This window comes from Lottia gigantea (assembly GCF_000327385.1).
Source record: "Lottia gigantea unplaced genomic scaffold LOTGIsca_7, whole genome shotgun sequence".
NCBI lineage: Eukaryota > Metazoa > Mollusca > Gastropoda > Lottiidae > Lottia > Lottia gigantea.
The window spans coordinates 673,966-690,768 of NW_008710370.1; the positions used below are offsets into that span (position 1 = coordinate 673,966).

Genomic DNA, 16,803 nt, shown 5'->3' on the forward strand with positions numbered 1-16,803 from the left:
GAAAAGAGGTCAATGTCAAAGTATTAGATGTAGTTCCTAATAGCTTGACATTGTGAAAATCCATGTATACCAATTGCTTATGATCAAATTTCTAGTGCCAAAATAACTTATGTTCAAATTATAGTTCCCAACCTATTGTATTCTAAATGCTATTTAAAATAGTCAAAGGACAAATTTCAAACAATCTAAACAAATGAGTTTGTACATGTTTTATGACTTGTCCATTCATGTAATAACCAACGAATATAAAACAAAAATAAAAAAAGAACTTCCATAGAAGAGATTTAAATTTAAGGCTAAAAAAAATCTATGTTTACTCTGTTTACTCTCTACAGTCATTTTTAAAGGTTTTTTTTTTCTGGCCCCTTGATACGCCCATTGGGACACTTAAAGCTTCTACTAGCACCAATTTCTCTGACAACACCTGGCCCCATATTCTTAGCGCTAGGATGTCCTAAGTTCTTATCTTCTAACATTGATTCTAGGACATCCTAGCGCTAAGATCGTTTCGAGAATACGGGGCCTGATGTCATGTTTCCTAGTTTTATATGCCCAAATTTAGTGTGTTTGTTTAAATAACAATATCTTGCACAAATTAGATTTTTGGTACGATTTGACACAGATAGGTGACTGCCCTTGATATACTGAAAATGTATCAGGAAAGTGGGCGTATCTTGCTTGGCAACCACTAAAACCTCTAATGAATACATTTAATATAATCAATTATAAACAATTTACAAATAAATAAAGCAATACATTTCATTTGATGTCAAGCGAAACAAAAAAAAAGTAATACTTAGATGGTCCAAGTTGGTTTTTTCCTCTTGTAAATGAAACATTTTCAATTTCCGTGTAGAGTAGACTAAGCTTAGTGCTGTTCTCCACAAATATTCTTAATGGTTTAGGATCTCATACTAGTTTCCTAGTTGGTAAACAACACTCATTATTCTAGGAAATATTATACCATTTAAAGAAAACAGCTTTGTCCATAAGAAATAAAAAAGTTAATATATATGTCAAACTTCAAAACAAGTTCAAACTAGTCCACAAAACTCTGGAGGAATTGAAAGTGAAAGTAAAACTTGAAAAGTTAAGGTGATAAGAGTTGAAACTCTAGCCAGGACAAAAAAGTAAACAAGTAAACAGTCTGCATCGATAACGTTTCATTTGACCCAAGAAAAGGTTAAATTGTAAACAAATAACATTGAACAGTATCTTTACTGTAGTAGTGGTACACTGGCAAGTAATTGGACAGTTATCTTTAAATGGTGGTTTCATGTATCAAATGTTACAAATTGTACATTGTTTTGCTATGCTTTGTTTAGTCTGCAATGGTATACGATCTTATGATTTAGAAGTTTCAAATGGTACGTTTATGTGTTAACTGTTGAATGATCTTGAAATGGTGCATCTTTATATTTACAATGTTCTTATGTCATCTATAAAATTATCTTTAAATGATGCATCTTTATATTTACAATGTTCTTATGTCATCTATAAAATTATCTTTAAATGATGCATCTTTATATTTACAATGTTCTTATGTCATCTATAAAATTATCTTTAAATGATGCATCTTTATATTTACAATGTTCTTATGTCATCTATAAAATTATCTTTAAATGATGCACCTTTATATTTACAATGTTCTTATGTCATCTATAAAATTATCTTTAAATGATGCATCTTTATATTTACAATGTTCTTATGTCATCTGTTCAATGATCTTTAAATGGTGCATCTTTATATTTACAATGTTCTTACGTCATCTGTTCAATGATCTTGAAATGATGCACCTTTATATTTACAATGTTCCTATGTCAATTGTTTCAGTGATGTTGGCTTGTTTTAAACATCCTGTACAGTAACACTGACCTGTATCAGCTGTTTTAGAAATCTATGCATTGGATTGCACGAGTTTCCTTTATTGTTTTGTCATATTGACCTATCTTGGATATCATTGACCTGTGCCAGTTGTTTCAGACATCTGTATATGTAAATTTACAATGACCTGTGCCAGTTATTTCAGACACTGTATATGTATATTTAAATTGACCTGTGTCAATTGTTTCAGACATCTGTATATGTAAATTTAATATGACCTGTGTCAGTTGTTTTTGAGATCTATATCCACAATATTGACTTGTTTTAGACATCCATATTTACATTGACTTGTATCAGTTGTCATAGACATCCACATTTACATTGACTTGTATCAGTTGTCATAGACATCCACATTTACATTGACTTATGTCAGCTGTTTAAGACATCAAAATTTACATAGACCTGTGTCATTCGTCTTAAGACATCTGTATAGTATTTTTACATTGACCTGTGCCAGTTGTTTTAGACGTCTGTATTTTCACATAGACCTGTGTCAGTTGCCTTAAGACATCTGAATAGTAGTTTTACATTGACCTGTGTCAGTTGTCTTAAGACATCTGAATAGTAGTTTTACATTGACCTGTGTCAGTTGTCTTAAGACATCTGAATAGTAGTTTTACATTGACCGGTGTCAGTTGTCTTAAGACATCTGAATAGTAGTTTTACATTGGCCTGTGTCAGTTGTCTTAAGACATCTGAATAGTAGTTTTACATTGACCTGTGTCAGTTCTCTTAAAGATCTGTATATTTTTTTGACCTGTGTCAGATCTGTTTGAAGTATTTTTAAAGGAATTATACGATTTGAGTAAATTTCTAGTACTTCAGAAGACCATTCCCAAAATCAACTCCCCAAAATGGCGCATTTATACATAGTTAGTCTCATAAAACATACTCTTATTCAACAAAAATAATTATTTCATGAGCAAATTTCCAGAGAACTATTCTTTCTTGGCATGGAGTTCAACCCATAATAAGGTTAAGTTGACATGACTGACTTTATTTTAGTTATTATGTAGGTCCAGATAAACATAAGCATGTACTGTATGTGACTTTATGTAATCTGTTATGTTTACTAGTTACCGTAAATAAAGTTTGAGAAGGTTTTGTAATAAGCATTGATTAAAATACAAAAATATTTCCAGTCTAAAACTTATACCATTACTCATTTACTGAATGCAAACCTACTAGATTTGGCATATTAAAGGGATACTACATCTTAGAATACACTCGTCCTGTGGCCATTATTTGTGTTTAATAGTAACCATTGGTTAAATAAGTATACATCCCACACTTTATCAAGTTTGAAAAAGCCACAATAAAACTATAATCATAATTTTTAAAAAAAGTGAGCAAGCGATGAATCGGTTCAGTTTGAAAAAAAAAAGAGACTGGGTAATCAAAGCTAAAACAGGAAACAATCATCTTCCGGTGTATACAAATAAACTTTGCCAATGATTAATATTCGTTGAAAATTGTGTCAGTGGTGGAGTATTCATTCTAAATTATATGAATTGCTTTTTCGCAGAGTCGCTTAATCTCCTACGAGGCATAATTATTCCGTCTTCAAAATATGTCTGACAATGTCGAGGTCAATTCAAGAGTAGAGGTCAAGGCTGGGTAAACCCCACTTGAGAGTTACTTCCCCTTGTGATTACACCAGATTTCCTAGACTCAGGATTTGAAAATCGCTTAATGGATGCATTCAGCGTGGATAGGGCAGATTATAGAAGGATTTTGATGTATGGTTCGGACACCTGGTAAGTCCACTGATGGATTATATACTGTTATCGGCCAAATTTGAGCAAAATTAAAATTTTATGTTCATCCTAAGACGTAGTATCCCTTTAACATCAATTTGATTACAAGATACATGGTGTCAAACAGAACCTGCTAAGGGAAATTCAAGGATATCCAGGATAAACAAGAATTAAGCTTAGGCCTATATAAGTTTCAAAGAAAATGCATAGATTTGTGATACAGTATCAAATTGACATGCCATTTCATTTGTGTTCTGAGAATAGTTTGTTTGACGACCGAGACTATATGCTTTGCAACATATTTAGACGCTATACAGCAATTCATTTCTCTTACAAAAACGTGACATTAGATTTTTCTGTTTCTTTAAAATCTCTGTAATGCAAAGTAATATAATCAATTTTTTTTACCAATTTCTATAACACACAAAGCACTTTCTTGTTTCTCCAAACAACGACTGTTATTGTCTCCTGAAAGTGAAGAGCTGATTGACTTGATTACTAGGACGGAAAAAAGGATATTTTTATGGAAGACAATCTATGCCAAAACCAACATCAGGTGTCAAGTCTTTAATCGAGGCACATATCAAATATATTGATTTTTGTTCAGGTAAAGAACAAGGAAGCGCGAACTCGATTGCTTGATAGCACAGATAAAACCCAGCTACACAGCACACTTATTTTAGGCGAGAATACTTGCAGGGGAAATCATGCAAAAGTAGCCTTTTAGTAGATAATCGTTTTCCGCGAAACTTGGAAATAGGCCTATGGGTGTAAATTAGGATATGTTTTTGTGTCAATGTCTATTGCGTTAATAAATTTCCTGGGAAGAATAGGTATCCATAAGCCATTTGTTCTTCAACAGTATGATTTTCTGTCTCGAAAAACACAACTATCTCGAAGATAAACTCAGGAAAATTTATTTTAATAAAGGTATAATTGATAATGTATCAACCAGTGAACTTTAACAGGAGCATTTAATACTAATAATATAACATATGAACATTTTGAAATACAAAATAACAAAATCAAGAAATTTATATACAACACTTAGAATTAAATTACATCTCAACAATGTCAGGACAAAACTTGTACCAATTTTAACTAATACCGAGCGATCTACATGTACATCAGAGACCGGGGGAATCCCCGAGGGTCCCTGCATCGCTTTGTTGATTATAGCGGGCACTAGCCATGGTAGAGGGTCATAGTATGGTAATAAAAAGGACTGCTATATACGGCATTGCTCGTGAGCCGAGGGTAATTGTATATTGAAAACATTAATAATTTTTTTGGCACATGCTGTGTACATATTGACTAAAAATATATTCTATGAAAAGAACTAGTAATATAACTAGTTAACAGATGATAATTTATAATTATATTAACAAACTGTTAGTTTGGTAATATAATTAGAGATTATCACCTGTAAACTAGGTTTTTCTTTTTAGCAAATTACAAACAAAAATAACATAATTCATTATAAACAATTTGTACATTTATTATAAACAATAGTGTTCATACATTATAAACAATATTGTATAATTTTCATTATAAACAATATTGTACATTATAGGCCATATGCAGCGCTCGTACTTTACCTAAACTTTGACTAAAGTTAAACTTAAGTCGAACTTTAGGTATGCACCGGTCGATCTTTACGAAAGTCGTGCTTGAATTTGACTATCAAATGTAGAAAATGAAAGCCTTAATCCTAACTTTGTAAAGTTCAACTTTATTCAAGGTAAGCGCGCTGCATACGGCCCTTAGTCCACTATCTATCAAATTTAGAACTACTGGCTCGCGAGGAGATAAACATTGAGTCTGGTACAAGTATAGGTCTAGGTAGTCCTATAACATTCGATTTAGCCCAGATGGAATGTAAGTTATGAGCTAACACATTTCGTATTATTCACATTTATTTAGAGAAATCCTATTTATACTCTTTCTTAAACTGAATTTCTTACAGGTTAACGAAAAAATATTGAGCTTCCAAAAAGGGCTTTAGGCTTGTGATTTAATGACAGGTTTCATATCAAAAATCAAAATGCACAGGAACAAAATGATTACACATTACTGCCAAATCGCACAAGGCAATCACACACACACACCATCACGCACATCATCATCACGCATATAATCATCACACATAACACACAAAGTGATGACACATATCAAAACAGACATACGTCTAACACAAAAAAATTTACAAAAGCTACCGAGATCACGTACAAAGTGATGGAACATATCAAAATGTACAAAACTACAGAGAGCACATATAAAGTGATCGAACACATCAAAATGTACAAAAACTACAAATAGATCACGTACGAAATGATCGAACATATCAAAATATAGACAAATACACCTGAAATCGCACAAAGAATGTAGTCAGAACACAAGGAGTGGATATCGAAGGATCAAAAAAATCCAGAAACTCAATTCATCGTGTTCGGACATTCAAAAAAAAGTTGCACGCATTGCAAACACAAACACGGTAGAAATACATTTCAAACCGCACTCAGTTCCCTTTAAGTCAAATATCATCTACTGTGAATTTTATATCCAGTCCAAATCTAAGTATGAGCTGCTCTGGTTTTCCAGTTATCCAAAATTAAAGGAAAAGTTTATGAAATCGGATTAATAGGCGGTCCTGATATTGGACTAACATAGTTCATAATTAACGGAAATCTGGAATATTAAGCCATCGATATTATCCAAAGAACTAGACTAGTAAATTTCTTTCACTTGAGAAATTGTAACTATCACGATTTGGTGAATTGTAGCTTTGGTCTTCTGGATTCGACACGCGTGTATCTGGAGAGATAAAAAGTATAGACCCAGTTTCATCGTCCATTTGCGCCTCAGAACTTGAACCGTATTCCGCCTCTTTTAAAACAACAAACTCCCCTGGTTTGGTGAGAAGAAAAAAGGCTCTCAGTGAAGCTAAACCAATTTGTATGGCTAAGGATATTACGAGCAACCAACTGGAGATCTGTAATATAGATGCAAAATGTTATATAGAGAAGGGGCCACACAATTGAGAAGAAAAGAAGCATAAGTTTAAAATATGACCAAAATACAATACCTTGACGTCTAGACCAGTGCTTTCAACAAGGGAGGAATTTACTCACAAAGAAAAGTGGTTCGTTGAAGATAACTAAGCGAGGTGCTATACGTGTGAAATTGACGTCATTCACCCCGGACACACCGAAAATCATGAACGAACACTCCACCCAAGGGTCACATTGAACCATCTCGATATGTGGAGTATGATTTTATATCCATTCATAGTTTTCAAGTGAAATATATTTAGAAATGACTGATTTATTTTGGGGAGAAATAGATTTGGAATAAATTATTCATGGAGGAATGGTCTCACTGAGGTTGAGAAGCAATATTCTAGACAACTCAAGATGATAAATTGGCTGGAATTTCTATATGGTAGCCTACTATCATTTTAAATGTGTCACTCATTCTGTTATTTATCAGAAACTGATAAGAATTTTATCTGAGCATTTATAGTATCATATATCACAGATAAAATAAGAGAGATTTATCAAAAACTTGGTGCTAACTGGTCATACGTTACTATGTTAAGGTGGTGGTAGACAGAAAACTGTCTGGGCTTTCAACGAGTGTAAATAACTGCCGGATTTAGTTGAGCGCACTGATGACTGAAAACATTGCAAATGCCGCTGTTGCTTACAATCTGGTCGAACAAGGTTATAACAGGGTATGCACGACGCCATTTTGTCGACATTAGAAACAAAATTTCATAAAAAAAAACCAGAAGAGTCAGCAAATTCTGGATTCATTACTTAATACAAACCTCTGAAACGTGAAGGAAGGTATAAAATGGTCTCTTTCTGTTAACTATTCTCCAAATTAAATCTTCAAACTCATTACATTCATATCTGAAATAAACACAATACGAAAATATAACATGGCATCGTCAAAGTCGCCAACTATTGGAGTTATCTGATCTTTATCACCAATCTGCATATGAAAACAGAAAACACCAACCTGTGCCAAATCCAGCTGGTGCAACTGCCCTTGATTTTTTTCAAGAACAATCTGCAAACAAGGCATCTGTTTATTGTCCTGTCCAAAAAACTGGACACTTTTTCCTATGGAATCTTTTATGTTACATTGGGCTATATATAAATTTCTCTTGGTGACGACCACAGCAGCTGATAAAAACACATTTAAAACTATTAAAGGTTACAATGTCAGTCATCAAGATCAATCCCAAAAAATTGTTGGCCCAGGATTCGGTACTGATTCATCCATTTTGCGATTGAGATCGATCTTTCTTTGGTGACTTTTTGACAAGAATGACAAGGGACAGACGTTGAAGACTTTATCACTCTGGAGAGAGTAAAATGTTGAAACTTACGTTTTCCCGTTTTTACGCTTTTGATATTTTTCTAGATTGGCACAAAATACATTAAAACCCCGAGTTATCATAGAACTAGATATGACCATACATATACACATTATACTATATAATACTGTCATTGACAGCAGAACCAAGGCCTCTTTTCTGAAAAGAGACACAAATTAAAGATTATGGAAATTGGTCCATACATAAATATACAGACCGATGTATGTAGTAGCAATAACAAAAACATTAAAATTATCAGTAAATTCTATCTCATTCCAAACTTATCGGCCTCAAACAGATCCTATTCTTGAGTACCCAGAGTACTTATGATACTATGGCGTGTCTAGAAAATGTACGAGGAGAGCATCCAGAGAGCTTAATTTTCACTTCTAAATAATACCCAATAATGGTCTTCCTCCAAAATACGCTCCTTATGGTACTATAGTAACCTTTTGGGTGCCAACAAACACAATAACATAAGCAGTGTTGGGTTAACCTAATTTATGGAGGAACACCGATAACAACTCCATGGTGCACTTAAGTTAAATTGCAGGAAAACTGAACGTCGAGTTTTTAATTCTGAAAAATGTTACGCAAAGGTGCAGATAATGGCCAGGGTAGCCGAGTGCAAGTCTTCGAGATATCACCTTTAATCGAATAATAATAGGCTTTGAATATGTAATTATATGATAATATATAAATGTATACATATAATCGTATAATAATTCTCTTGTCCTATTTTATACATTTGAGAAATGTGTAATTAGAATAATTTTCTTTGATTAGTATTAATATGAATCATTATTTTTATTCTAATATAACTGATATCGTTTAATGACATTGATATTTCAACAAACAATTTATTTGGGTTCATAAAGTGAAACTAAACAATGTTTATATATTTCATTTGATTACACAGTCCGAATACTTAACGAGGTTGTTATTGGAACTGCAGGAACCACAGACGTCTGATTGAATATTGGAATGATCCAAATTTATGTTATCAGTGTCCCCGATACACGTATATTTTTTTTTAAAAAAAAACCTCTTTACGATCCCTTTAAAATTTAATGAATGTTGTTTTACGATATAACGTTCTACATCTTGTAGAATAAAGAATCCAAGCAACGCTATGCTGTGTGCAATGAGAAATATTTTGCTGAGGTTGCGTTATGTGATCAGTTAGATGCCCTAGATTGATGGGATTATGAATATTAAATTTTACTTTCCTAGTTGTGCTAGGAAAATCATTATCCTTACTGCGTTATAGTAAACATTAACATAAATAATCTATAATATTGGCTACTATTAGTTGATGGGTAATTCAGTATCCAGGCGAAATTTCCAATTCTTTTCCTCTTTCATATGTTAAATGGTGCAGAAAAGTAGGACGTAAAACTCCATTCGTTTCATAACATTATCATATGTTAAAGATTTCGGTTATCTAGCAGAGTGTTATCTTTAATATGCGTATACATACCATATTCAGTTATGTAATATCTAACACAGGTAACATTTTCTTAGAAGGTGTTGGGGTTGTGGAGTTAATAGCCTACTGTTTTCCAATAACTACAAGTATTATGTTTACACTTTTACAACAGTCAACCGGCCTACTAATTTTAGATATTAGCCTACTGACCAGTAACTTGGTTTATATTACAAATTATTTTACTCACTGAAGCACCAATTTACATGATATGAATGATATTTTGCTAAAGTTCATCAGATATCCCAAATATTAAGGAATTACGACGAGGTTTTCTTCATTTTTTTATGCGTATCGGAGACACTGATAGCATCAATTTGCACCATTCCAATTTAAATCAGACGTCTGTGGTTTCTGCAATTCCACTAAAACTAAATGTTAAAACGCTAAGTTTTAGTAGAATTGTTACAACTAAAGATTGGAAATTGGAATGGCGAAAATCGATGCTGTGAGTGTCCCTGATACACATGCAAAATTTAGAAATCCTCTTTACAATTCCCTTAATCTTGAGGTTAAGGTATACATAGGCCTATAGTTTCAGATTTTGAGTTCTGTATCCAAAGTTATACCTTATTGTGAAACAGGCACGAAAGGGGTAAGAAAATATAAGATTAAGGAGAGTTAATATTATGTATTTTGAAGTCTTATTATATTGACACTTTATTGCCCTTATCGATGCTCGTCTTGGGACAAAAGATTTATATTGTCATATATCTTGAATGAAATGTGAAACGTTCCAATTTGAACATTGATTATTTAGGCCTGATCTTCATGAGGGCGAGGAGTGAGAAAGAGGGAAGTTTGTAAATATCAAAGTAAAGTACTTTCTATAACTTTCTATCCTACACATCAACTAACGTAGGCTTTGAACATTACTTGAAACTGTTGTGACTGTATCGACAATATGAATATTATAGGCCTAACCTAGTATAGATAGCCCAGTATGCAACTCAATGACTTATTAAGTCATGAATAGGCCAAGCCCTAGGCTGCTCAATTAAAGTTCAGGACAGGTATACCTGGATCAAAATATGATGATAGTCTACCATATATACACAGTCTATGATGATGTCATGTAATCAGAAAATATACCTTTAAATACCTACCCACCATCTTTGATCGTCTGCTTCATGTGAAAATAAAACCACGTCCATATAAAACAATGAATGGCCACAATCACCGGCATAAACGTTGTAAAGTAACACACTTCTTTATCTCCCCATTTTGTTTTTAAACGATTGACATTCACTGTTTCATTTAGGCCGACCACAGCCGTCACATTGCTGAATAAAATACAACTGGAATCAAAATGTTTAGTGACGTATCCCAAAGGTAAACAAATGCACATGGCTAAAATCACTGAGATCACATTTAATACATTGTGACTCCATCGTTTGGTTTTCACAACCAATGATAGAACTACCGATACAACCATTTTGAAAGATCATACACTTTATAAAATTTAAACCGGTATAATACTTTCACAGGTGCTATTTAGTACGACTCAAAAAGCCATCGACCGCCGGCTGATAAAAGTTACTCGAAAGGATGTCCCACATAATGACGTCATGAGGAATTCCCTCACAATGTCTATAAATAGTTTCGCTCGATAAAAGGGATATAAGACTAATATCGTGATTGCTGATAAAGTCAGTTAGAAATCATTCAGTTAAAAGATATCTTCCACTCGTAAAAATTATAACCAAAAATTTTAAGAGATTATTTGAGGAAAACATTGCTTTAATGAATGAAAATCGCGTTATTACTATATTATATAGGTTCTTTCTACTGTTCTACTGTTGTGTATCATTGCGTGTGTTCCATGTTTGTATCATTGGGTGTGTTTCCTGTTTCTACTTCTGTTGTGTATCATTGTGTGTTTCATGTTTGTACTTGTGTTTTGTATGTGTGTGTGTGTGTTTCCTATTTGTATTTATTTGCATTCTAGCTCTCTCGATGAATTGTCCAATAAACATTTATCATTATAATATTATATTATTACTTATCCAAATATCAAATAACTCATCATAGATTTTTAACACAGCATCCTCCTGTTATTGCAGGCCGGAGGAGCTGACATGAAAAATTAATCGAGGATCCCGTACGTATGCTACATTAAAGGATGCACTTAAGAACCCTGACATTGAAAAGAAAAGGTAAATGCTGCTGTTCTGGCAAAATTAATTTCTTCTTATTGCAAACTGCCTGCGTTGTTCATCTTTTTAACCAAACCACTACTTGGTCCCTGCAAAGACCAATTTTTTTCTTCTCTTTTATTTTCTTTGTCTTTTTCCACTTCATTTGTCTATATATAGGCTTAGTAAGTACGGTGCAGGTTGAATTATATCAAATATAAAATGACAAGGTTGTAAAGGTTACATTATTATGACCTATTTATTTTATGTCCTAATGTAACCTATATTTATTAACATGACACAATATAGATAAAGGAAAAGGCCGGATCTGAGTAGAAGGATTATGGTGTTTGAACATTCGCTTTCTTTATTACGAACAACACTATAAATTTCATATCCTTTTACACGAAGGTCCATAGCTGGAAGAAGGCTGCTTCAACTATTGCGTGAAAATACCATGCAGCCCCACATACTTCGCTACTCAACAGGACACCGATACCACACCCTCCATTGTGACTTCCTATGTGGCGTATTATAGAAGTTCATGGAGCAGAGAGTGTTTTAGGAATACTGGTCAACAGATGGAGATGTTTCTGGGAACCCTGGTGGAGACAGGAGATAATGCTTCACAACTTACCGAGGATAGGGTTTTCAATAATATCGGGAATACAGAAGTGGGTGGAGATGAGGACAGTTTAACAGTGTGCCTTTAGTTTCGCTATGCCTTGCTAATTATGCTAATAGCGTTTCATCAGATTCTTAGCTATTTGCCAGTTTTAGCGTTTTTTTATTGGTCTTCTTTGTATAAAACTGAAAGACAGATTTAAGTACCTTAGTATATGTTTATTACATTCATATCATAAATCTTATCATATCATGTACATAAACACCAAAAGAAACAGCTTTAAGCATACAGTCACAGCAAACAGCTAAGCAAAACAGTTTAAGATGTGGCTGGGGACTGTTGCAGGTGAGCCACTCTTGATCCAGGGTTTGCGGCCACCGGCCACATCGCTACCTGTGGTAATCGATACCGTCACAAGGAGCTACCGGGTGGTGGTAGACTGGGTCGTGTTTGCTGGAAACTGGGACTCGTCTTCTCGAAACTCTTGCAAAATGATATTATTTTCTTCCGCCGAATACGTTAGTTTATTTAACAAATTAGGAAATTTTCACATTGGACAACTAGGACTTTCTGATCGAACATATTTTATGTGTTTACACAACCCTCCTCTTTTCTAATCCGGGCTTGGGACCGGCAATGGCAGAGTTGAATATGTACATTTGTTTTTCTTTTGAGAAATCTATATTAAGAATTCCAAGTCACATCAGCAAGTCACATTGCTAATTTTTATATCCAAATTTAAATCTACTTAAAGGTACCGTATTAACTTATGATCTAGAATATAGCATTATCTGGAATATAGCATTATTGGTTGCCTAACATCAGCATTGTATATTAAACCATAACCAATTGTCTATCCTCTAATCAGAAAATTTAATTCCACCACAAATGGTTGTTCAACATATCTTCATTATACATTCTATACTATAATCAACATCTCATTATTATATATTCCATTTCAATCAGTTGTTCAACATCTCAATATTATATATTCCGCCTCAATCAGTTGTTCAACATCTCATTAGTTTATATTCCACTTCAATCAGTTGTTCAACATCTCATTATTATATATTATATTCCACCTCTATCCTTAGTCCAAAATCTCATTATTTATATTCCACTTCAATCAGTTGTTCAATATCTCATTATTTTATATTCCACTTCAATCAGTTGTTCAACATCTCATTATTTTATATTCCACTTCAATCAGTTGTTCAACATCTCATTATTTTATATTCCACTTCAATCAGTTGTTCAACATATCAGTTTTATATACTCCACTTTAATCAGATGTTCAACATCTCATTATTATAGATTCCACCCCAAACAGTTGTTCAAAATCTCATTATTTATATTCCACTTCAATCAGTTGTTCAACATATCAGTTTTATATATTCAACTTCAATCAGTTGTTCAACATCTTAATATTATATATTCCACCACAATCAGTTGTTCAACATCTCATTTTTATATATTCCACAACAATCAGTTGTTCAACATCTCATTATTTTATATTCTACCACAATGAGTTGTTCAACATCTCATTATTATATATTCCACCACAATCAGTTGTTCAACATCTAATTATTATATATTCCACCACAATCAGTTATTCAACACCTCAATATTATATATTCCACCACAAACAGTTGTTCAAAATCTCATTATTTACCACTACAATCAATTGAATAAGACCTCATTTTTATATATTCCACCACAATCAGTGGTATAAAATATAAAACACAATAAAATACTGTTTCTTTCAATATAATACACATAAAGATAGAGCTACTTCCAATATAATACACAATAAAGTTACTGCTACTTCCAATATAATAAACAATAAAAAATACTGCTTCTCCTAATATAATACACAATAAAGATATTGCTACTTGCAATTTAATACACTTAAAGATACTGCTACTTCCAATATAATACACAATAAAGATACTGCTACTTCCAATATAATACACAATAAAGATACTGCTACTTCCAATATAATACACAATAAAGATACTGCTACTTCCAATATAATACACAATAAATATACTGATACTTCCAATATAATACACAATACAGATATTACTTCTTCCAATATAATACACAATAAAGATACTGATACTTCCAATATAATACACAATAAATATACTGCTACTTCCAATATAATACACAATAAAGATATTGCTACTTCCAATATAATACACAATAAATATACTGATACTTCCAATATAATACACAATACAGATATTACTTCTTCCAATATAATACACAATAAAGATACTGATACTTCCAATATAATACACATAAATATATCGCTACTTCCAATATAATACACTTAAAGATACTGCTACTTCAAAAATAATACACATAAATATGCAGCTACTTCTATATACTACACAATAAAAATACTGCTACTTCCAATATAATACACAATAAAGATATTAATACTTCCAATATAATACACAATAAAGATATTAATACTTCCAATATAATACACAATAAAGATACTGCTACTTCCAATATAATACACAATAAAGATACTGCTACTTTCATTATAATACACAATATAGATACTGCTACTTCCAATATAATACACAATATAGATACTGCTACTTCCAATATAATACACAATACAGATACTGCTACTTCCAATATAATACACAATACAGATACTGCTACTTCCCATATATTACACAATAAAGATTATACTACTTCCAATATAATACACAATAAAGACACTGTTACATCCAATATAATACACAATAAAGATGCAGCTACTTCCAATATAATACAAAGATACTGCTACTTCCAATATAATACACAATAAAGACACTGTTACATCCAATATAATACACAATAAAGACACTGTTACATCCAATATAATACACAATAAAGATATTAATACTTCCAATATAATACACAATATAGACACTGTTACATCCAATATAATACACAATAAAGATATTAATACTTCCAATATAATACACAATATAGACACTGTTACATCCAATATAATACACAATAAACATATTGCTACTTCCAATATAATACACAATAAAGATACTGCTACTTCCAATATAATACAACGATACTGCTGCTTCCAATATAATACACAATAAAGATATTAATACTTCCAATATAATACACAATATAGACACTGCTACTTCCAATATAATACACAATAAAGATGCAGCTACATCCAATGTAATACACAAAAAGGATATTAATACTTCCAATATAATACACATAAATATGCAACTACTTCCATTATAATACACAATAAAGATACTTCTACTTCCAATATAATACACAATAAAGATGCAGCTACTTCCAATATAATACACAATAAAGATTATACTACTTCCAATATCATACACAAAAAGGATATTAATACTTCCAATATAATACACAATAAAGATATTACTTCTTCCAATAATACACAATAAAGATGCAGCTACTTCCATTATAATACACAATAAAGATACTGCTACTTCCAATATAATACACAATAAAGATTATACTACTTCCAATATTATACACAAAAGGATATTAATACTTCCAATATAATACACATATATATGCAGCTACTTCCTTTATAATACACAATAAAGATTATACTACTTCCAATATTATACACAAAAGGATATTAATACTTCCAATATAATACACATATATATGCAGCTACTTCCTTTATAATACACAATAAAGATTATACTACTTCCAATATTATACACAAAAGGATATTAATACTTCCAATATAATACACATAAATATGCAGCTACTTCCAATATAATACACATAAATATATCGCTACTTCCAATATAATACACAATAAAGATGCAGCTACTTCCAATATAATACACAATAAAGATACTGCTACTTCCAATATAATTCACAATAAAGATTATACTATTTCCAATATTATACACAAAAAGGATATTAATACTTCCAATATAATACACATATATATGCAGCTACTTCCGTTATAATACACAATAAAGATAATTCTACTTCCAATATAATACAAAATAAAGATGCAGCTACTTCCAATATAATACACAATAAAGATACTGCTACTTCCAATATAATACACAATAAAGATGCAGCTACTTCCAATATAATACACAATAAAGATACTCCTACTTCCAATATAATACACAATAAAGATACTGCTACTTCCAATATAATACACAATAAAGATGCAGCTACTTCCAATATAATACACAATAAAGATGCAGCTACTTCCAATATAATACACAATAAAGATACTGCTACTTCCAATATAATACACAATAAATATACTGCTACTTCCAATATAATACACAATAAAGATGCAGCTCCTTCCAATATAATACATAATAAAGATTATACTACTTCCAATATTATACACAAAAAGGATATTAATACTTCCAATATAATACACAATAAAGATGCAGCTACTTCCAATATAATACACAATAAAGATGCAGCTACTTCCAATATCATACGAAATAAGGATATCAATACTTCCAATATAATACACAATAAAGATT

At 31.9% G+C, this 16,803-nt stretch overlaps 2 protein-coding genes across 2 annotated transcripts; both read right to left on the reverse strand.

The window, feature by feature from the left end:
• Positions 1-6,310: 6,310 nt before the first annotated feature.
• LOTGIDRAFT_229430 (hypothetical protein) lies at positions 6,311-10,946 on the reverse strand (the record flags this gene model as incomplete). The annotated part of the gene is made up of 4 exons (XM_009065412.1): positions 6,311-6,633; positions 7,471-7,555; positions 8,038-8,184; positions 10,618-10,946. 4 exons carry the CDS (start codon positions 10,944-10,946, stop codon positions 6,364-6,366), a joined length of 831 nt encoding a protein of 276 aa, XP_009063660.1. The 3' UTR covers positions 6,311-6,363.
• Positions 10,947-14,518: 3,572 nt separating this feature from the next.
• LOTGIDRAFT_107841 (hypothetical protein) lies at positions 14,519-15,392 on the reverse strand (the record flags this gene model as incomplete). Its single annotated transcript, XM_009065413.1, has 2 exons — positions 14,519-14,605; positions 15,138-15,392. Coding segments are annotated over 2 exons (342 nt in total), but the record flags the coding sequence as incomplete, so codon positions are not given.
• Positions 15,393-16,803: the final 1,411 nt, after the last annotated feature.